The following is a 23,566-nucleotide window of genomic DNA, read 5'->3' as shown; positions in this document are numbered from 1 at the left end:
TATTATTTTTTTGGACTTGTTCATGCAATCAAGGTCTTTGCCTTCAAGTCTCCATCCAGGGGAGTTTTTCCATTCCTTTCATCCTTTCTTCTCCTTCCCCCCTGGGCCTTTCCATGGAGCTGCAGATATCCCAGTGCCATTCCCTGGATTCCAGCCCCAGGCAGCTTTCTCAGGTTTCTCACAGCTTTCATGAACTCTGTCCCAGTTTGCCACATCATTTCTGGGATTTGCCATCACCCTCTTCCCAAATGTCTGCTGAGGATACAGAAAATGAGAAAAATCTTTGCCCCAGGACAGGTTGGGACTCCCAAGATTTTTGCCAGGGCAACCCTTTTTCCTTGGGAAATTTCCAGTTTAGGGAGAAAAGCTCTCTCAGCCATATTCACACCTGTAAAACAAAAGGTTATAAAGATAAAAAACTAAATGGAAAATGGGGGAATAGTGGAATAAAAACTAAAAAGTATTAATGGAGCATTTACGGGTCCAGTGGAATCTAGTTAGAGTTATATAGGGGGGAAAAGCACACATACACACACAAAATAAAACTATGTTCTTCCTCAGAAATAAGAATAAAGAATAGGATGAGGGAGAAAAAGACCTGGAAAGGAGCGAAAGTAAGCAGGAAGTGTTACAAGGATTGAAAAGAGAGAGGGAAAAGGAAAAGGAAAAGGAAAAGGAAAAGGAAAAGGAAAAGGAAAAGGAAAAGGAAAAGGAAAAGGAAAAGGAAAAGGAAAAGGAAAAGGAAAAGGAAAAGGAAAAGGAAAAGGAAAAGGAAAATATCAAGAAGGGACTCAAGAGGGTTATGAAAAGGAATCTTTTCATGGAGGGGAGCAGAAAGAAAATACCTGAAAAGCAGTGAAAATTGAGTTAAAGCGCTGCAGGCAGAGGGAATGGGAAAGGAAAAGTAGGGAAAAGGGAAAAGCAAGGGAAGGAGCTGAAAAGCAGAGAAAAATCCCTTTAAAGTATTGAAAAGGATAGGGAGTGGGAATAACAGCATGAAACAAAAGGAAAATATAAGAATAGAAAAGCAAGGAAAAGGCAAGGAAGGAAGAGGGGGGGAAAGAAATTAAATTACCCAGAAAAAGCGTGGAAGAGATGGGAAAAAATGGGAAAAGTCAAAGCAGGGAGGGGATGGAAAAATGAGCAAAAGGAAGAAGAAATGCACCTGGAAAACATTTGGAAAAAAGTGGAAGAGGAAAGGGGAAGAAATTTGAAAAGCACTGAAGTGAGGAAAGGAATCCCAGAAGCACCCAAGAATATTGAAATAAGGGAGAAAAAAAAGAAGGGGGAAAGAGAAAAGATTGGAAAGAAGAGGGGGGAAAAATCTGAAGGGAAAGCAAAGTGGGGGGAAACAAATGCAAATCAAGGGTGGCAAAGGAAGTGGGAAAGAAAGGCAGGAAAAAACCAAGCAGGAAAGATGGGAAGTGAAAAGAAAATAAAGGGAAGAATAATGAAAATAAAGGGAGGGTGTAGAAAGATCCTGAAAAAATAATGGAAGAGAACTCAAAGGAAGGGAGGAAAAGTCAAAGCAGGGAAAAGTCTGAAAGCACCAAGAAGAAAAAGGGAAAAAAGGAAAGATTTGGGAGGAAACCAAAAGGGGAAGAAGGAGGGAGAGGGAGGGAAGAGCAGGGGATGGGGAGCAAGAAAAAACAGGGGAAGAATGGCAGGAAAATAAAAGCAAGGAAGGCACAGGAAAAGCTGTGAAAAGAGGAAGAGAATAAAGAAATACAGGGAGAAGGAAAAGAAGAAAAGCAACAGGGCAGAGAAAGCAGGGAAGAGCAGTGGGGAAAGAAGGGAAAGGCAGAGATGGAAAAAGAAGGGGGAAAAGAAGAGCAGAGGGAAAATTCAAAGCTGAAAGATGGGAAAAGGAGGGAAAAAATGTGAAAAGGGAGAAACAGTTTAGGAAAGGGGAGAAGGGTCAGAATGGAAAGCAGGGAAGGGGAAGGAGAAGCATTGAGAAAGGACAGGAATTTGGGAAGGGGGCAGAAAAGGCTTTGAAGTGTTCCTGAAGAGGGAAATGAACTACAGCTTCAACTGAAAACCAAATGAAAAGGGCATTGAAATTCTTCTAGCCAAAGTGACAACGTTGGACTTCTGACTAAATTCCATCACTGTTCCCATGAAGGAACTCTGGGACATCTCTGCTTTTCCAGGCCCTGGCTCCTGAGATTCCTGGATTCCTCCTCCCAGGTCACTGAGGCTGTGACACTCAAGTTTTGAGAATTTCATTCCCAAATGGGCAATGGGCACAGCCCTGAGGCTGCCAGAGCTCCAGGAGAGTTTGGACAGCACTGCCAGGGACTGGGATTGTTGGGATTGTTGGGGGGTGTGGGCAGGGCCAGGAGCTGGAATGGGGGATCCCTGTGGATTCTTCCCACTCAGGACATTCCATGATTCTGTAATCCAAGTCCTCCAGCCTATTCTTGACTCCAAACGTCTCCAAAATGGGACTTTCCCTGGAGTACAAATTAGGAAAGGCTTTGTTGAGTTCAGTTCAGTGTGCTCCGTTCAGGGCGAGCCTTTCTTCCTGTCCTGGGTAAAAGGAACTCCATCATCATCATCATCATCATCATCATCATCATCATCATCATCATCATCATCCCTGCAGTCTCAGAGTTATCAATTCCATCCACCAGCTGCTGATGTTGATGGGAAGGAGTCCTGGATTCCTGCCTGAGCTGGCTGTCAGGAGAATCTGACAGGAAAGAGAGCTTGGAAGATGACAGAAGTGGTAAAGATGTCCCCAGCTGGGGAAGGGGAAGAGAGATCCTGAAGAAAGATTTAATTTTTTTGGATTTTCTGTTTGAGATCTTCCATTAATTTCCTGAGAACAAACATATGATTTTCCATATATCATTTTCCAATCATTAACTCCCTGGTTTTGGACAATCAACATCCATCAAATCCATCTCCTTTCTCAAGGGGAGGCCTACAGGAGGGGGATGTGGTTATTAATTTCTCCTGCCTTTGCCATGCTCCTCTTTCATTACACAACACCACCAGCAATAGCCATAAAACCTGAAGTTTCAAGAAATTGTTAAAACTCCTGTGATTTTGCAAGAGATTGGTAAATCTGTGCTCAGCAGGACTCAGTGATCACACAATGATTTGAGAAGTTTTTAACCCATTTTTAACAGAATCAAAGAAAGCTTTGGGCTGGAAGGGATCTTAAAAATCCATTTCCACCCCCTGCCATGGCAGGGACGCCTTCCACTGTGCCAGTGTCCAGCCTGGCCTTGGGCACTGCCAGGGATCCAGGGGCAGCCACAGCCTTTGCCAGTGTTTTACCACTCCTGGTAAAAAATGTCTTCCTTATATTGAAACCTAAATCAGCTCCTTCATGTTGAAAGCCATTCCCTGTGTCCTGTCCCTCCATCCCTTGTCCCCAGTCCCTCTCCAGCTCTCCTGGAGCCCCTTTAGGTACCAGAAGGGGCTCTGAGGTGTCCCTGGAGCCTTCTCCAGGTTGAACAACCCCAGCTGTGATTGACTCTGATGCTCCACAACATCCACCATAAAACACGAGCAGCAACTACAAACCCCTCAGGTTTAGGCAGACCCCATAAATTTGCCAGGGCTCCTATGGAGAACTGCTGAAACCAAATCAAGACACTTCCATCAGTGAGGAAGGAACAGCTCAGCAGTCATCAATGAGGTGGGAAACTAAAAACCAACTGCAAATTTCCAACATGAAGAACCTAGAGAACCCCAAAAAACAGGGCTATGGAAAAGAAAATCACTGTTGGACCTGCTTTGCTGGGCAGGTATTGTGCACTTGAACAGGAATCATTCCAAGTAAAATATCCCAGAATCCCTGAGGCTGGAAAAGCCCTCCCAGCCCATGGAGTGCCAGCTGTGCCCTATGCCCAGATTATCAAATGTTAGGCCCAAGAGACTGAGGAAAGGAGCAAGACTTGAAGCAGGCTGGTCTCATGGTTGGTAAAACTTGAACCATCTGAGAAGTAGGAAGGAGTCAAAACCTACACTATTGAAAATACACCTTTTCATAGAAATTGGTGATGCGCTTTTTGGTTTGCAGCTTGCTTTCTGCCCACAGCAGCTGTGGCTGGCAGTGTCCAAGGCCAGGCTGGGGCTTGGAGCAACCTGGGGTAGTGGAAGGTGTCCCTGTCCATCGCAGGGGGTGGGACTGGATGAGCTGTAAGATGTTTTTGAATTTAGTCCTCATTGTAGAATAATTGAGGTTGGAAAAGCCTCCCAGCCCGTGGAGTGCCAGCTGTGCCCCATGGGCACCTTGTCCCCAGCCCAGAGCACTCAGTGCCACCTCCAGGGCACACCTGCAGGGATGGGCACTGCAAAGCTCCCTGGGCAGCCCCTGCCAAGGCCTGAGCTCCCTTTCCATGGGCAAATTGCTGCTGCTGTCCCAGCTGAGCCTGCCCTGGCCCAGCCTGAGGCCGTTCCCTCTGCTCCTGTCCCTGTGCCCTGGGAGCAGAGCCCGACCCCCCCGGCTGTGCCCTCCTGGCAGGGACTTGTGCAGAGCCACAAGGGCCCCCTGAGAGAATTCCAATAAATACACGATCCAAAATTCAGGCTAAACACCAGCTACCCTCAGGAGATCAAGTCTCAGCAGTATCTCTACTCTGCAGCCACTTGCCTGTGTGTTTTTGACCAGACAGACATTTCCTTTCTATCCAGAAGTTCCAGAATGATCTCACTGGGATGAATTTGTTCTATAAACCAACACAACAGGTTCTGTGTCACCAGGCTGGAGTTTGCACTCACTCCCTCATCAGGAAGGATGTTCCTGATGGGCTTCAACAGGAATTCTTCCACAGACGATTTCAAAATCTTTTTTTTCAGTTGTCCAGTATAAAGTATAAGCACATGATGAAAACAAGGATGGCAGAGTGATAAATAATGGAGGTGAAGTCTCATTTCCAGGTGAATCCAAGCCTTGTGGCATCCAGGCCCCTGCAGACACCATGGTACTTACAGATGGAATCCTAAATCCTGGCAGAGCAGCCATTCCCAAGCACTGAGCAATCAGGATGGAGAACCATCTAAATTTACAATCTTTTAATGCAAAGAACTGAGGCTGAAAGGTCGAAAACTGCAATCCTGGCAGGGATAAACAGACAAGGAACCGAGTGAGAGGTCCAAGGATGCAGCTGCACCTCCTGCACACACCCAGCAGGACTGGCAGCACTCCCAGGGCTGTGTGCAGCAATTCCAGCTTTTACAACGGCTTTGAAAACATCTGAGCTTTCAGAAGAGCCATCAGAGCTTTACAGTTAAAGGATTTAAGGAGGTTCATCAAGTGAACATATTTTTACGTGGAGTAGTTTCAAACTGGAGCTGTTACTCCTCGTTCTGCCAGGCTCTGGTGACCACCAGCGGTAGCTCAGCAGTCCCAGAGCTGAAGGAGGACTGGGAGCCTGGAAATAACCTGGCTGAATCACTCCAGAGACACAGAAAACTCCTGGGAAACTTGGCAGAACCTCCAGGAAAATCAGCTTTTTCTAAACTAGGTCCTACTGCACCCCCAGCCAGGGAGTTGGTGGTGCAGGAGGAGCTGGGCTGGGCTCTGGGGATAACGGCAGGCCAGTCCCAAAATCCCATTCCACGGCCTCAAAAACAGCTCACCTGGGATGGGGAGGAAGCTGCAGAGCACATCAGAACACTCAGACTAAGAGATGAGCATTAAAGAACTCCAACTACAAGCACAAGTCCATGAGAATCAAGCAGAGCTGTGTTCACACATCAGTGATTTGCAGACCTCGCTGGTTTTCAATTAAAAACTCCAAATTAGCTGTTACGCCTCCAACTTTTACTTTCATATTTTTAAGTCTGTTTCAATGTATCTGATATTTACATATTATAGTATAATTATACCTACCATACCATGGCTTGGAGTAGGTTAATTGCATAGGAAGACTTACTACGTTTACATTTTTTCATTTTTTTGTTTTTTTGTTTTTTTTCTTAAATTACTCTTTTTTTTTTTTTCCTTCTTTTTTCCTTTTTAAAAAGCACAGTAAAGAGTCTGAGGACAAATTATTCAACTGTTTATCATACATAAGACTGCATGACTATAATACAAAGGGCTTGTCTTTTCATTTAACGTTACAATATACACAGCAAGTCCGGACTAGATCTTACAATCTGAACACAGGTATTTAACCTTTTCCATGCTGTTTATGTTTACAATGCACAGAAGTCCTGTAACCAAACTGTGTAGTAAAGCACACAAAACTGGACTGTAACATAACACAGTATGCAGAAGCACTGGATTTTATGATTTTTTTTTTGTTTGTTTTCTTCTTGATGTAGAGGTTATTTCTTTGAACTGCTTTAGGTTTGGTGGGGGTTTTTTGGCGCTTGCTAAGGGGTGGCGCGTGGTGTTACCCAGATTCCATGTTACCCTTCTATTCCTAGACAGCAGTAAGAACTGGATTCCTTTGATTTGATATTGCTAAACTCAGCATTCTTTTCTAAGGTGACAGCCTTCCAAATCCCATAAACTTCTCTGAATTACTGAGCTTCAAAAGAAAACCAAACAAAACAAAAAAAAAGGGGGAAATCCGCTTTCATCCACAGGGTTGATGTGTCGGTACAAAAAGAAATATTTGATTAGGAAAACCATGATTTACAAAAAAAACCCTAATCCCAAGGATTCATTCCCATTTACACGGTAGTCAGCTGCTGTGTTGCCACTGTGAGTATAAAAAAATTCCACCTTTTTTGACTGAAAAAACGACTTGGCCGCATGGAATTGACCGTTTGCTGCTGAAATTAACTTTTCCAAGGGCTGACTGGCAGAGGTAGATCACTGCTTCTGTAAGAGAGGATGGGCAACACTGTTCATCTGGCATGGGCAAGCAAGGAACTCACCTTCATTCCTTCACCAAGGTGTTTTTTCCTCATGCAGCTTTTTTTTTCTTTTCCCACAAAAACAAAAAAAAAAAGAAAAAGAAAAAGAAAATCTCTTGGATGGGCCCATAAATTTTGCAACTGCCAAGCTGACTGTGTTATATTAAGGCAGCGTTACCCAAAAATTAGGCACCTGTTAAATACAGCCTGCTAACCTCAGGTCTCCCTTGAGGGTTTTGCTTTACTCAGCCTATTATTTTTTTTTTGGACCTGTTCATGCAATCAAGGTCTTTGCCTTCAAGTTTACAATTTTGTTAATAAGGAATACAAGAATCAACTGCTGGTTTCATAGCTTCTGGATCTAGTGTCCCTTTTAACCTTCAGAAGCCTGAACACATTGATAATGTAACAGATGTTATAGTCTCCAAGTAGATGTCAATCTATTATCTTCAGTACACAGATTGCTGTAAATGTATTGGCTATGAATTCAACAACAGTTCCAGTTTTGTTTAAGCAATAGTACAGCCATAATTTTTCAACTGACATTTAAAAATGGTCTAGTTACACCTTGTGTCAAAGTGCAGAACTGCTACATTATTGGTTACAGACATCTATGTGCTATAAAAACAGCTTTGGTACAATAAATTATCAAAAAAGAAAATAAATTTTTGTAAAATTCACAGCATAATTGTGAGGCAAAAAAGCAGTCACATAAAATTCTGCATTTTTTTTTTTTTAAAAATGTTCAGGATGAACAGAAGACGTCTTTGTGCAGAAGTAATGGTGGAGAAAACCACGTGCCGAGAAAAAAGCAAAAGAAAAAAGTAAAAAGCAGGAAGGGACACAGTTGTAGCTATTTCCATCAAACGCAAACCACTACTCCTGTGACCTTCAACCAATAAGGAAGTCAACTTTATGACACACGCAAAGTGACCTTGCAATACCTTACAATAAGTGGGTCACAAAAGTCTATTTTTAAAAGAAAGGCCTCTTGAATTACCCATTCTCTGTGTTTTCAGCATTAAGGACTGTCTGCAAAAGCATGTCCAAAAGTGATTGCATCTGAAATGGTAGGCTCTTCTAACTTAAGAGTCCAAATCCATAAGGCCAAAGGTTATCCCAAAGACCACCACTTAGACCTCCCCAGGACTGGCCAGGACCGACCCGTTGATTGCTTCTCAGTGCACCTCAGTTATGAAACCAGTCAGATTTCCATCCTAACTGCCCGTGGGCTCCAAAAGGTGGCACCCACAGAATTCCCATCACAATTGCTGCTTTGATCCTCAGTAGATTCAGAAAAGGAGAGTTCTGCTCACCGCCACTTCGCATGCTTAATGTGCCTCACAAACTCCGTCACAACCGTCCCTTTTTACAGCTGAAGAATAGTATATTTGTGTAATCTGAAGGTCCCTCTTTCTTACAGTACTGCATTTCTGTGCCCATGGTTGTTTGGGGAACTAAAAAAAATATATATATTACTCACTCCCCCTCCCACCCAAAAAACTTCAAAGGGCCTTTTTTTAGAAATCATGTGCAATGCCTTTAAAAAGAAACTAGTTTGCAACTATGACTAACATTTGAATAATAACCCCTGTCGAATGAGAGCAAAAAAAAAATTAAAATTAAAATTTTAAAAAATCAAAACCCCTCCCCAAAAAAACCAAACTATGACTAGGTTGTGGCAAGTTAAAATGGGGGAAGCAAAAGGTGAACACCACTAAGCTATCCGTTAAGGTGGGTCCAGACATGGCTCTTAAAAAAAAAAACCCAACCAAAAAAACCTCCCCCCAGCAAAAAACCAACAAAACAAAAAACTTCATTGTCCCTTTGCAATCTTTTCAAGTTTAAAAAAATAGTCAACTTTGCCCTCCTGTAGCGGTTCAGTGAGTTTATCTCCTTCTGATTCAAGCAGCTTTGCACTTTGTTTTTTTTTTTTTTTTGGAAAAACACCACTTCTATAAAAACACACAAGAAACAAACTTAGTTTCAGTTTAGTCACGAGCTAGCCACAGGACTTTGCTGAACACAAACTCCTGTCATGGGAGACTCTTCTCTATCAATGCCTTGCCTCATGGCAAGGTGTCCTTCAGTCATGTAATGAGCAGGACCTGTATTAGCAGAAAACTGGTACGTGGGATGTCCAGCTATGCCAGTTTCTTGGCGCGGATTAGAGTAGACTGTTAAATTCATGTCCATAGCTCCGTTCTGTCCAAAGTCCAAGGTATTAGCAGCCACTGGGCGGTTCTGATAGGCCTGATTGCCTTGGTTACCAGTAGAGGAGGAAGATGTAGAGGAAGAAGTAGTTGAGGAAGACAGGGATGTCATGGAGTGGTGACTGTGGCCCACCTCCATAGAATCCTGGGTGGAGGAGCTGTTTGTTGGAGAATTGTAGACTCTCGGCCTGGTCCGGCTGCCCAAGGCTTGCTGTCCATGGTGGTGGTGGTGGTGGTGGTGATGGTGGTGGTGGTGGGAGCTGTTGCCGTGGTGATGGTGTAATGCGTTCTGTTGCTGAGGGTTGACATGGAAGGTGGTTTCCTGAACCGGGTGGTTCTCCACGGTGACCTGGGTGGGAGCTTCGGTGGCTGTCCAACCGATGGGAGGGGGAAACTGCTGCCGAACCTGCAAAATGCCAACGACAACACTGACTCACAGCTGTCCTTCCCACCCAGCCACAGAATCATAACGGCTGCAAAAGGCCACCTAACCATCCAACCATCCAAGACCATCCAACCATCCAAGACCATCCAACCATCCAAGACCATAGTATCCAACCATGAAAGGCCATCCAAGACCATCCAACCATCCAAGACCATCCAACCATCCAAGACCATCCAAGACCATCCAAGACCATCCAACCATGACATCCAAGGCCATCCAAGACCATCCAACCATCTGAGACCATCCAATCATCCAAGACCATCCAAGACAATCCAAGACCATCCAAGACCATCCAACCATCCAAGACCATCCAATCATCCAAGACCATCCAACCATCCAAGACCATCCAACCATCCAAGACCATCCAAGACCATCCAATCATCCAAGACCATCCAACCATCCAAGACCATTCAACCATCCAAGACAATCCAAGACCATCCAAGCATCCAAGACCATCCAAGCATCCAAGACCATCCAAGACCATCCAACCATCCAAGACCATCCAAGACAATCCAAGACCATCCAACCATCCAAGACCATCAAACCTCTGACCACCTTGTCAACCGAGTGTCACACCCAGTCGCTTCTTGAACAACACGAGAGATTAAGTTATTTGTATTTATGCCAATTTTAAAAAATGCTAACCAAGCCTTGCAATTGCATGATTATTCTAGAAACACAGGCAATGTACTTAAGAATAATTTCCAATACTTTTCTATCTTGAACAACATATGAAAGATTAAGTTATTCATATTTTTGCCAATTTTTTAAAACATTAACCAAGCCTTGAAGCTGCACGATTATTCTAGAAATGCAGGCATGTACTTAAGAATAATTTCCAATACCTTTCTACATACACCTGAAGAAAAATGAATGCACATCCTGGATGTTATTTTCAAACACTTAAAGGAAGCCTGATAAGTGACTTGGCTGTCAAAATTACAGGAGCAGCTTTACATTATAGTAACAATAACAACATTTGTGCAACACAGTAAAATAAAGCCCTGACCTCTGCCTGAGGAGCCTGGAGACAATAAGCAAAGCAAATGAAATAAAAATGTTGTAGCTCATACCTTGAAAGGTGCCAACAGCATTAGAGGAACCACTGGAACAACACAGCTGATTAAATGCTACTAAAAAAGCAATTTTTGTCTACACAGCAATGAATGATCTACATGGGGGAGAATCTATGGTTTTACGTGTCCTGCATTACCTGTGGGCTGTGTGTCTCACAGTCCATGGCTTGCACAGCAGCAGTGAAGTGCCCACCGCTGTGTCGATGCTGGTGCGTGGGATCCGACCGCGCCCTTCCGCTGTTGCTCGTGCCAGAAGATCCACCTGGAAAACCCCAACATGCTCAGTGACTAAAGGGACACAGGATTTACAGCTATCAAACAATGGCAGCAGGAAATGTTTATCAAGTGCTTCAAGGGAAAAGTATAAGATCAATGTTAATCACTCACATTTTTGCTCATCTAGTTCGGTTTTTGGGGATTTTCTGTTTACCTGTTCCAGCTGATTGAGATAATTGTTTAGTGATCATGACTGATATTTTTTGACAGTGTGGAAAAAAAATTAACATTTCACAGAATCATGGAATATTCTGAGTTGGAAGAGACCCACAGGGATCATCCAGTCCAAGTGCACAGACCCCCAACAATCCCACCTGGGCATCCCTGGCAGCGCTGTCCAAAGGCTCCTGGAGCTCTGGCAGCCTCGGGGCCGTGCCCATTCCCTGGGGAGCCCATTCAGTGCCCAACATGAGGAAACAGAATTTTATCACCTGTTGATGACCAAAACCCACCTGAGCTTGAAGATGTACTAGAGGTGGTTCCTGAAGACTGTGACTGCTCCATGGCAGGACTCGTGGACACGCTGTTACTCGTGTTGGTACCTTCGTCCGCCGTTTTCTTGAAGAAACTGTGCTGCAGGGCGTAGTAGGGCTGGATTCGTGTCTTGGGGTCATAGTCAAGCATCCTTAAGATGAGGTCTTTGAACTTCAAGTAGTCAGCTACAGTATGACCTGACTCCCCAGCACGGCGCCCACCCGGCCCTCCTGTCTCAACTCCCAGGATATTGTGGAGTTTGCGAGTTCCCGGTGGTTTGTATTCCTGTGGGGAGGGAGGAATGGCTGGCAATCAGTGTGTGAAGCACAGATTTAGATATATCAAAAGTCAAATAAAATCAAGAAACTATTCAACACAACAGGCAATGTTATTTAATTGACAAGACAGAACAAATTAAAGCGGCATTTTCAGTAAGACGACACAAAACAAAGTAACAACTCAGTTGCGTTTTCAGTAAGATGATAACAACTCACCATTTTATAAAATTTTATATATATTTATTATTATCCTAATTGTTTTACCTACCCTTTTTCCATCTTTGGTCTTCTTCAAGTTCCAAGTGCTATCTGGCAACTTCTCAAAGAACTTTCTTGCTTTGGGTGCTTGGTCGAGGATGTGGGTTGGTGGTATCCCCAAAACTTCCACTATTTTATTCATCTGATCCACCTGTCCCAAATAAAATGGGTTGGTGAAGGACAAGTGACAGCCAGCCCAGCTGTGGCACAAATGTCAGCTACTCACTAAGTTAATTAATTTAAGAAAAATTTAATATGGACAAAACAAATCAAGGAGTAAGAGGGAGACGCAGAAAATTATGAAGAGGTAATTTTGTGTCCTGACAAAATGTTATTGATCAGAATGACCAGATTTTCCTAATTTATGCATTCCAATAAACAGATGAAAATCATGATGGGGATTACAACAAAAAAAAACAGTTCCTGGTAGATAACTTACCTCATTTGCCCCACTAAAGAGAGGCTCTCCAGTGTGCATCTCGACTAAAATACACCCAAGGGACCACATGTCAATTGCAAGGTCATAAGGCATTCCCAGTAGCACCTCTGGTGATCGATAAAAACGACTCTGGATATATTGGTATATCTGCAAGAAAAGCACCTCCAAGTCACCATCACACACAGCACCCCAAGGGAATGAAAATCCCAAGTGACAAAACACAACTGCCATGAAATCCCTTTTTGGTGCAGGGAAAGATGAGGTATCAGGGATAATAAGATCTGTGCATGTATTACACTAATAAAAGTATCTAATTGTTAATTTTTAGGAAAATATTATGGTCACAAAAAAAGCAGGAAGTTCAGCTTGAGTCATGTAATGTTTTTCTAACTGTGATTCTTAACATTTCAAAATTATCTTACTATTGATAAATAATGGATTGGGATAAGTAATTCAGATGTCATTTCACCACCTGGTGTCTTCCTTCAGCCCTTCCTTTTAGTTTATAGCAAAAAGTTCTTTTATTAATCTAAATCTCTGTCTCATTGCTGCTTTCAATACAATATTCCATATTCTGATCCACTATTCCTAAATTAATCCTGGGAAAAAGCAAGGGGGTGCTACTAACCAGTGCCAGTTCCTCAAGAGACAACTGGGGCACTTTTGGTGAAGTTAGTCCATGAATTCCTGAATTCTTTTCCTACAGATCCAATCTGCAGCATCACTAATCATAAACAGGGGACATGCTAAAGGAATGCTCATGGAAAGAGGAATAAGATAATAATAAAAGAGAATTTTATTTCTTTATTTTTTACTTAATTTTTTGTTTTATTTCTTAGCACTGCAGATTTCTATAAGTGCTGGTGCATTCTTCACTGACAGCACAAAAATGCAGCCAAGGAGAAATAAAAAACATGGAAAATGTGTAATATGGTGGATTTTTATCTACTGGGGCACTAAAGGAAGTGGAGGATTGTCAAATTGTTCAAAATAAGGTGCAGATGTGATACTTTTGGACTTAGTTTAGTGGTGAACGTGGTGCTGCTGCTTCATGGTTGGACTAGATCTTAAAGATCTTTTCCAACCTTGACAATTTTGGAATTCTAAGCTCTTGTGGACTGTGGACCTCTATTTAAAATTGAGTTATTATTTTAAAACTGTTGCATCTGCATTGCCTCCAGAGGAAGGGAGGAATGATGACTCTGACTCCATGTTCTCAGAAGGCTAATTTATTATTTCATGATACTATATTATATTAAAGAATGCTATACTAAACTGTACTAAAGAATACAGAAAGGATACTTAGAGAAGGCTAAAAAGATAATAATGAAAACTCATGACTCTCTCCAGAGTCCTGACACTGTTATTATTTAATATAATTATTATTTAATATAATAATTATATAATTATTTTCACTGTGAGTGAAAGTAATTTACACAAAACCAATGAAACAATCACCTGTGGGTAAACAATCTCCAAACACATTCCACATGAGCAAAACACAGGAGAAACAAATCAGATAACAATTGTTTTCCTTTTTCTCTGAGGCTTCTCAGCTTCCCAGGAGAAAAATCCCGGGTGAAGGGATTTTTCAGAGAATGTGAATGCCACATAAAACCATCATGAATGAAGCTCCAATGAGCTAGATGAATATTACAACACAAAAATCCTGCATTTTTCAGCAGCACAAACAGAATTCCCACCCATTTTCCCCCCAAAACTCACCCTCTGCCCAAGCTGACATGAACTGCCAAAATCCACGATCTTGATGGCGCTCCTTTTGGGGTTGCAGAGCAGGATGTTCTCTGGTTTTAGGTCACAGTGAATGATGCTGAGCTCAGGGGTGGCCAGGAAGAGCAGGGCCGTGCACATCTGCTGCGCGAACTTGCGCGTCAGGTTGAGCGACACGCCGCGGAAGTTGGTGTTCCTCAGCAGGTCGTACAGGTTGTAGGACAGCATCTCAAACACCAAGCACAGGTGGTTCCTGAACATGAAGTGACGTTTCAAATGCACTGGGGAAAAGGAGAAAATGTCATTAATGCACTCTGGGAATGATGGGTTGTTACAACACAGCGTGGAGGAAGGAGGAGCATCAATAAAGTAACAGAGCATCGTTTTTCTTCCCTGGTTCTGTGGTGTTTACAAAGTATTTCTGCCAAGCAGGCAGAAATTTCTGTCTTGGAGGACAAGAGGACATTTCCACATCCTCAGGTGCACATCAATAACACTGGAAAAACTTATGAAATCTTTTAAATGCTTCTAATCAATGTGTAAGAAGCTGAGCACTGAGTAAAATAAGAGCGTCAGGTTTTTTCCTGGTTCTGTGGTGTTTACAAAGTATTTCTGCCAAGGAGGCAGAAATTTCTGTCTTGGAGAGCAAGAGGACATTTCCACATCCTCAGGTGCACCTCAGTAAAACTGGAAAATTTTGTGAAATCTGTTAAATGCTTTAATCAATGTGTAGGAACTGAGTAAAATAAAAGCTTTGAGCTTTTGCCTGGTCCTGTGGTGTTTACAAAATATTTCTGTCATGCCTGGGATACAGAGAGGCATTTTACACATCCTTGGGTGCAAAAACTTGTGAAATCTTTTAAATGTAGGAAGCTGAGCACTGAGTAAAACAAAAGCATTGGGGTTTTTCCTGGTTTGATGGCTTTTACAAAATATTTCTGTCATGTTTGGAGCATAAGAGGACATTTTCACATCCTCAGGTGCACCTCAGTAAAACTGGAAAATCTTGTGAAATCTTTTAAAACGTATCTTTGAAGTTTATTTAAAGTTTAAACATCTTATTTAAGCATTTTAAGTTAAAAGCATCTTTTAAGTTTATGGAAAGTTTAAGCATCTTATTTAAGCATTTTATTTAAGTTAAAAGCAGCTTTTAAATTATTTAATCAATGTGTAGAAAGCTGAGTGCTGAGTAAAATAAAAGCATTGGGTTTTTGCCTGGTTCTGTGGTGTTTACAAAATATTTCTGTCATGCCTGGGATACAGAGAGGCATTTTACACATCCTTGGGTGCAAAAACTTGTGAAATCTTTTAAATGTAGGAAGCTGAGCACTGAGTAAAACAAGAGCATTGGGATTTTTCCTGGTTCAATGGCTTTTACAAAATATTTCTGTCATGTTTGGAGGAGAAGAGTATATTTTCATAACCTCAGGTGCACCTCAGTAAATCTGGAAAATCTTGAGAAATCTTTTTAAAAGTGTCTTTTAAGTTTATTTAAAGTTTAAGCATCTTATTTAAGCATTTTATTTAAGTTAAAAGCATCTTTTAAGTTTATTTAAAAGCATCTTTTAAATGTTTTAATCAATGTGCAGGAAGCTGAGCACTTAGTAAAATAAGAGGACTGGGTTTTTTCCTGGTTTTGTGTTATTTACAAAATATTTCTGCCAGGAACTTGTGAAGGACTATATTATCAAAATAAGTTATCACTCCCTTACATGTACAGAGGAAATATTTAATTGTGAGAATAATTTAAAATACACAATGACATCACTGCAATTTATAAGCTGATTACTTCAATTAATAAAACCGATCAATATCCCCAAGGAATTGTATTCATTTCAGTTCAGTTTATGAAAGGGACCAATCCAAGCCTTGTTTTTTATTAAATAAGTGAAATATTCATCACATTCCTCTGTTCAGAGGCCAGCAGGGTTTGCCACTGTCAAACCTTCAGGCTGCCACAAGAAAACTGAAATAGGAAAAACATTTCAGAGAAAAAGCAACACGTTCCCCTTTCTGGCATAATAAAATCCTGAATATGAGCACCATGAGAATTCAGACTTTTAATTAAGGTGGATTTTTGGTCAGCTTGGTGCCCATGGATTTGTTTTCTCCATTATCCCACAGCAGCTCCTTCTGTGTCCTTTACAACTCACCTGAGATGGAACATTTTGCTCCCACCCTGGAGCCATTTCCTGCCACACATCCTTGTCCAAATTCCTGTTCTCTCACCTCTGGAATTCTCCTCCCATCATTCCATGTCCTGCTGGGCTTCCTACACTTGGTTCCACCTCCTCCCCACACTTCCTGAGCTTGCTGGACCCACTAGCTTGGCAGGAACCACCAAGTATCACCACAAATATTCCAAAATGGATTTGGCAATCAGCTGGAAGCAGCCTCAGCTCCACAGCAAGATCCAAACCGTTCATAATGCAATAAAAATGAAGAGTAATTAATTCCATACCTATGTAGTACTTCATCTCAGTGTCATGTTTGTTCATCAGCTCCAGCAGTCTCACTTCAATCTGGGCCTGGTTTAGGAAAGCCTTCTTGTTTTTGATGATTTTGATGGCCACCCACTCCTGCTCCACTCGGTCATAAGCCTTCACAACCTGCAAGAGAAAAATCCATCAGGAAAATCCAACTTTCAAACCCACCCAAACTCCCTTGTTCACCTTTCTGAATTCAGATTTCTCCTTTTTAATTCTATTTCTTCTGATGATACAATAAAGCTACAACTCATTTGGTGATGTTTATTGCAGTGATGTCACTTTATATGCAAATAAAATTACCTAAACCAACACTGTAAAAGGACTGGTAAATCTGAGAAAAACTAAAACCAACAAAATAAAAGTTCCATCCTCCTTCCAGCCTTGGCTAAAGCTGCAAGTAGTCAAAACAAATGCTGCTAATGACATTTATAGGAGGTAAGATCCAGCACTAACTCTTGTTTTAGGTTAAAAACCCAATTCAAACTCAGACCCCAACTCAAACTAAAACCAAACTCAAACTAACAACCTAATTCAAACTAAAACCAAACTCAAGTTAAAAATGTCAACAGATGGCAAAAGGTGGAGGATTTCTCATTGTGAAATGCATCACACACTGAAATATAATTAAATGTTTTCTGGAGTAACATGAAATAGCACAAAATATGAGTGTCTGAACAGGCACTCAGGATAACAGGAGTGAGAAAAAAGCGTTTTAATTTCAAAATAAAGCAGAAATAGCACTTCAAATTAAACACAGCTGTGACCCAGTGAACACCTAAGGAGCCTTTACCTGTCCAAAGGATCCTTTGCCTATCAAAGAGTCGATTTCATAGCGGTCCATCCACTTCTCCCCATTTTTCACAATGTAGTCGTAGTTGTCATCATCATAACCATCATTGTAAACTTTCCTCTCCTTTTTGTGACTGGAATCATCTCCCTGGCCCTGCTGATGCCGCCGTTTTTTTTTTGCATAGTAAACCTGGAGGGGAAAAGGAACTTCCTTAAGAGCCTTGCTTAGAACTGCAGCTCAAGAAAGAGGAAAATCAACTTTTATTCAGCATCCCGTGGTTTGAAAGTGGAATTTCTACAAGTGCAAAACCAAGCAATCCTCTCCTCCTATTGCTGTGTTTGAAGTCAGGTCATAATTCCAAAGGAAAGTCTTGAATAACCGAAGAACTGGGAAAGCAGAGCTAAAGAAATGTGCCAAGACTAATAAATAATAACAATAACTGATAAATGTACTAACACTAATAAATAATAACTCTGACAAATGTTCTAACACTAATAAATAATAATATTAACACTGATAAACATAGTAACGCTGATATCTGGAGTTCACAGGTGCCAAAGGAACAGAAATACCCCAGCACACTGTGCACACAGTAAAATTCAAAATGCTAACTAGCCTGGGAACAAGAATTACCATTGATGTTCCCACAAGACTGGGAAAGAATTCCAAGGAAGTCATTACTCACCATAAAAATCCCTTCACATTCCTTTTAATTCAAAAATTTGAAACTAACTGATGCTTTCCTGTATTAACCTGAACAACTTTATATTTTCCATTTGTCTGTAATATTTAATTCAATAATTAAGGGAAAACACTTCAGCATTTTCCTTATAAGCTAATCACCATAAAAATATCTTCACAATCCCTTTAATTGTAAAAAATTTCAAACTAACTGATGCTTTCCTGTATTAACCTGAACAACTTTATATTTTCCATTTGTCTGTAATATTTAATTCAATAATTAAGGGAAAACACTTCAGCATTTTCCTTATAAGCTCTTAGAACCATTAATAAAGTTTTATTGAGCTCAAAGTGTGCTCGTGCCACTCGTGTCTCTTTGTCCTGCAAGCTCAACATTTGTTTATAAAACAACAGAAAATAAATCCCAGGACAAAAGATTTCCTGTGTGCTGGACAGAAACCAGGACCGTGACAGCCATGACCTCAAACAGGACGTGAACAACTGAGAGGAAACTTGATTTTTTGGATCTCTTGATGAGATTATTTGTAGAAAATCTATTTAAATCATGTGTTGTAACAAACATCAGTGCATTGAAGACAGCTGCAGCCATTACCTCATTAATATGCTTGTATGTTTTGATCAAATCTACGGAGAGTTTCCTCAGTGGAGCAGTGGCTGGATCGCGAAAAGTTTGGGGCATCCGCCTCTGCAATGAGAATATGGCAGAAATTAGAACAAAAATAGGAATTTAATGGTACAGTTACTGCATCACATTGTGAAATTCCTCACAAAAATGAGCTATTTAAATGCAACAGTTTTTTTTTTTTTAACTGACGGTAAGAAAAACCCCACACCCAGTTTACTTACTTTTTGATGTATTAATAATTTTAAATGTATTAAGACTTTTTCAAAAAGGAGTCAATTCCAAGATTCCTACCTCTCCTGCCACTACACCCAAAAGGTTTAATCCGAATCTCCTCTGACAACAAAGACTCTCCTCCATCACTCCTCCCCCTCAGGACTGACACATGAACTGTCACCATATTTAAGGTACACATATTAAAGTTCACAGGAACTGCTGGAAAACTGGGCCAGCTCACCCCATTCAACTGCATTAAATTCCAAATAAATATTGGGATAAAATAAACCCCAAATCCAGGACAACCGAGAGACAAACCTTATCTCCAAAAGCTGTGTCCAGCACTGCTGGACAAGCTCTGGGAATTCTGTCCCACCCAGCTGGAGTCTGATGGGGACTCTGGAGAGTGGCTGATCCCTCAGCCTGCTCCTGTCTCCATCCCAGAGCACAGATGGCTCTGGAATGTCCCCAGGAGGAGACCCCAGAGCCCCTCTGGTCTCTGCTCAGGGCTGGGCACTGCCCAGGGCACAAGTTGTGCCTCCTGTGCAGGGGAATTGCTGGGCTCAGGCCCTGCCCGTGGCTCTGGGGCCATTGCTGGGCCTGGAGCAGAGCCTGGGCCTGCTCTGACCTCTGCACACAGGGACAGACACAGGGACAGCCAGGGACAGACACAGGGACAGACACAGGGACAGACACAGGGATAGCCAGGGACAGACACAGGGACAGCCACAGGGACAGACACAGGGACAGACACAGGGACAGCCAGGGACAGACACAGGGATAGCCAGGGACAGACACAGGGACAGCCAGGGACAGACACAGGGACAGACACAGGGACAGCCAGGGACAGCCAGGGACAGACACAGGGACAGCCAGGGACAGTCACAGGGACAGACACAGGGCCAGGCAGGGCTGAGGCCCCTCTCTCTCCCTGGGCTCCTCTCCAGGCTGAGCAGCCCCAGCTCCCTCAGCCTTTCCTGGGCACGGAGCTGCTCCAGGCCCTTGCTCAGCTCCAGGAGCTCCTGGCCCTGCTGTGCTGAGGAGCCAGAGCTGGGCACAGCAGCCAGAGGTGCCCCCAGGGTGGGCACAGGGGCAGGGTCAGCCCTGACCTGCTGGCAGTGCCCATCCCGATGCACCCAGGACACTCTGCTGGCCCAGGGACAGCTCGGTGTCCCCAGATCCTTCCCCCCACCCTGGGGTTGGTCCCCTCCAGGTGCAGGACAGAAAACCTCAGGGTGAGTTTAAGCAATTCCACCAGAGAAAAGCTTCTTCTGTGCATGTTTCCCATCAGAATTATTGAACTAATAAAGGAGTTATTAAATGGAGGTGTCCAAGGAGGGCCTGGAGGTGGCACTCAGAGCACTGGGCTGGGGACAAGGTGGGGACAGGGCACACCTGAGATTCATCTTGGAGACCTTTCCCAACCTAAATGACCCTGGAATTCTGTGACAGGAACTTGAAAAAGCAGAAGTCACCTCCTGTGACTGAAGAGAGTTTGCCATTGCCAAGCCTACCTGCTCTATCCTATTTTCTATAGGATAACTTAATACTTATAATGGTTGCTGTACAAATAACTCTCTATTTTTTCCCCTCAATGACAAAATAAAAAGAATCACATCAAAGTTACCCAAAAAAAGGTCTCACAGAAAGAAATTATAGAGTTTGTGCTTCTGAAACTGGACATGCACTGAGGTACCCGAGGGACCACCCTAGAAAGCCAAACTCCCATTCTCCTCCTGTGTGGGCAGGGGGAAAAACCATTAATTTCATTTTATTACAAGTACAAGCACTTTGTAAACATCAGGAAACTGTTTGAAAGTTTCCTAAACAAACCATCAGACATTTACAAAACATTTTTGTTTCTTCCTTTCATCTGGCAAACAAATGTGGCCCATGAAATAAACCCCACCTCAAGGGGATCTTTAGGTTCTCTCCCTCAGCATTGAGCAGCAGCAAGTCCTGATCCAGCTGTCATTGGTAAAGCATCTTCAAATCCAAATATTTCCCTCAAATTCCAAATATTTCCCCCAAATTCCTGAATTCTGACTGAGAGAAGATGTTGGGATATGGGAACACCGTGGGGTTTGCTGGTGAAAGAAACCAGGAGGTGGCAGAGGAATATCAGGAATATTGGCAGGGCTCAGTCTCTGTCCTGGGCTGCATGAGCAGCACAGGGGTTTGATTTTTGAGGGAAAAGTCTCAACGTTGAAGAATTCCACAGTTCAGACCAACTATTCCCACAAAAAATTACTCTAATTTGGAAAGGGAGTTTGTATGACAAGTCTTGATGTTTATTTTCTAATTTATAATTCAAATTTGCTTGCTTACTTCAAAAATAAAGATTAATTTCCACTTTGAAATAAACAGCCTGGTGAAACAAAAAAATTATCTGAGTTATCACCATCCAAAAATTGTAAATAATTTAAATTCTGCATGCTACTGCAGCCAGTCCCTTCTCTAACAACTGTGCATTTTGACAGTCACACATTTCTGAGCACACTCCTGAACCTGTATGAACTTTTCAGAAGTTTGATTTTGCTCCCCTGGGTTCAAAAAGTTCTGGGTTGAATTTTTTTTCCTCATCCTTTTATACTGTGACATTTGTAATATTCCCTTCTTTTTCCAAGAGAGATTTTTTCTTCCTGATGATGGAAGAGCACGGAACAAAATAATTTTGTGTTTTATACAACAACACTGCCCAATCCTTTGTTGTTGGGGTTACTCTGATTTCTGACCTGGATTCAAAGAATGCTCAACCACCAAGGAAGGGGGAAAAGGGGGAAAAGGGGGAAAAGGGGGAAAAGGAAAGAGGAAAGGAAAGGGAAAACTCTCATTTCACAAGCTTCAGTCTCTATCTGGTGGCCAGACAGCAACACTGCAAGCTCAGATCTCTAAAACCAGAACACAAATCAATGAGATGCTGCATCTCAGGTCTGAGAGACAAGAAATTACTTTAATTACAATTACAAACTGTAAATAATAAGGAAATACCCACAAAAATGTCCCATTTATGTGTCCTCAACACATTGGTGACAAAGCACATTTTATGGGAACTGTGACTTTTAACTCAGGTGTGCTCTTTGAACTCCCAGCCTTTTGGGATGGAGCACACAACTAATTAATTTCTTTCTTTCTTTGTGGGCATTTTCTTTTTTGTCCAAACAGATGGCATTGTTCCTTTGTAAAATATTTCTATTATGGAGAATCCTGAGCTGTTTATGGGATGCTTTAATTCAGATTTAAAAAAAAAAAAAAAAGCTCCACCAATATCTACATTCATTAAAAAAGAAAAGAAAAAAAAAAGATAAATGCAGCTGGGGTGTAGCACATGTTCCACTTCACAAACAGAATAAATAATGAAGTTTTCATTGTGTCAGGGCAACTTTTAGCAAGAATTCTAAATGTAATTGTTTAATTGACCTGCATGGCCTCACTGATGACAGAGACTGCTGAAGTCAAACCATCTTTAACAATAATGTTGAACAGGGGGTGGGAATACCTGAATTAAGGATTTTAAACTGGTGCTACAGCATGAACTTGGCAATGGTCTGGATGGGGTCAATAAAATCTCTGGCCAAGATGTGGTCAGCAAACATCAAGTTCTGCAGTTAATTATTGATATTCATATCTATAGAAATAATTTATAATATATATTATTTATATTATATAATACATATTACATTATATGTTATATATTACATATTATATATTGTGTATTATGTAAAATATACTATATATTGTGTATTATGTATTATGTATTATATATTATATTATACATTATATATTGTATATTGTATATTATATATTGTATATTGTATTTGTATATTATATATTATATATTATATATTATATATTATATATTATATATTATATATTATATAGTGTATATAGTATATATTATATATTATATGTTATATATTCTATATTCTATATTCTCTTATTCTATATTCTATATTATATAGTATATATATTTATATTCTATATTCTATATTATATATTATATATTTATTGTATAGATTATATATATTATCTTTATATATGGTATATAATTAATTTTTTATCTATGCAAATTATGTTAGATGAACAGAGCTAGAAAGGTGTTTAACAGTCAGCCTGACCTTCCCATTCCAGGTGTTTCACAAAAGCTGAACTGCTGGTATTTGTTACCAAAATCTCACCTCAGCTCCTTTATCAGGTAAATCAATTTTCTAATAATTTTGTACTTAAATGAAAAGAGTTTCAGGCAATCTGAGCATCAAAACAGAGCAGCAAAAAAAAAAAGAAACTTTGAAGTTGTGACAACTTTTAAGCTCGTATCTTTTGTTCCCATCAGGCTGTGTTGAACTCACAAGATGGAACCAGTTAGAACTGGACAGAGAAATCTGAATTTATTGCCACTGCAGCAGAAAGATCCCAGAGATCCCAACTTTTCTCCCTGGACCATGTGCTCCCACACTTCCCTGAAACTGAAGCACTCAGCAGCCACAGCCAAGAGCAGGACCCCTCCTGCCAGCACCATTTGGGAAATAAAAGCCTTAAAATTTACTCCTGAAGGGAAAAAATGTAAAAAGACAGAGCTGGAAGGTTTTAAGTGCAATTTAAAACCTCATAAATGAGAGAAAAACCAAACAATCTGGCTGGTCTTGGAGTATCCTCCTAGAATTCTTTGATCCTTGTCAGTGATGGGTGTGGGGACCACAGCCAGGAAGCAAGAAGTGCAAGAGACAATGAT

At 41.4% G+C, this 23,566-nt stretch overlaps 1 protein-coding gene across 2 annotated transcripts in view; it reads right to left on the bottom strand.

The window, feature by feature from the left end:
• Window positions 1-6,006: 6,006 nt before the first annotated feature.
• DYRK1A (dual specificity tyrosine phosphorylation regulated kinase 1A) overlaps window positions 6,007-23,566 on the bottom strand; it is a 78,078-nt gene continuing 60,518 nt past the window's right edge. For both annotated transcript variants that reach the window (XM_030970910.1, XM_030970843.1), the window contains exons 4-12: window positions 18,589-18,681; window positions 17,295-17,483; window positions 16,477-16,624; window positions 14,010-14,296; window positions 12,285-12,431; window positions 11,856-11,996; window positions 11,288-11,594; window positions 10,697-10,821; window positions 6,007-9,444 (exon numbers count right to left, since the gene is read on the bottom strand). In XM_030970910.1, coding sequence (XP_030826770.1) covers window positions 8,821-9,444; window positions 10,697-10,821; window positions 11,288-11,594; window positions 11,856-11,996; window positions 12,285-12,431; window positions 14,010-14,296; window positions 16,477-16,624; window positions 17,295-17,483; window positions 18,589-18,681 — 2,061 coding nt within the window. In that variant the 3' untranslated portion in view covers window positions 6,007-8,820. The remainder of the gene's footprint in view (window positions 9,445-10,696; window positions 10,822-11,287; window positions 11,595-11,855; window positions 11,997-12,284; window positions 12,432-14,009; window positions 14,297-16,476; window positions 16,625-17,294; window positions 17,484-18,588; window positions 18,682-23,566) is intronic.

Source organism: Camarhynchus parvulus, chromosome 1 (genome assembly GCF_901933205.1).
Source record: "Camarhynchus parvulus chromosome 1, STF_HiC, whole genome shotgun sequence".
In the NCBI taxonomy this organism is placed as follows: domain Eukaryota; kingdom Metazoa; phylum Chordata; class Aves; order Passeriformes; family Thraupidae; genus Camarhynchus; species Camarhynchus parvulus.
The sequence above is the reverse complement of the archived record's forward strand: the minus strand, read 5'-3'. Positions and strand labels throughout refer to the sequence as shown.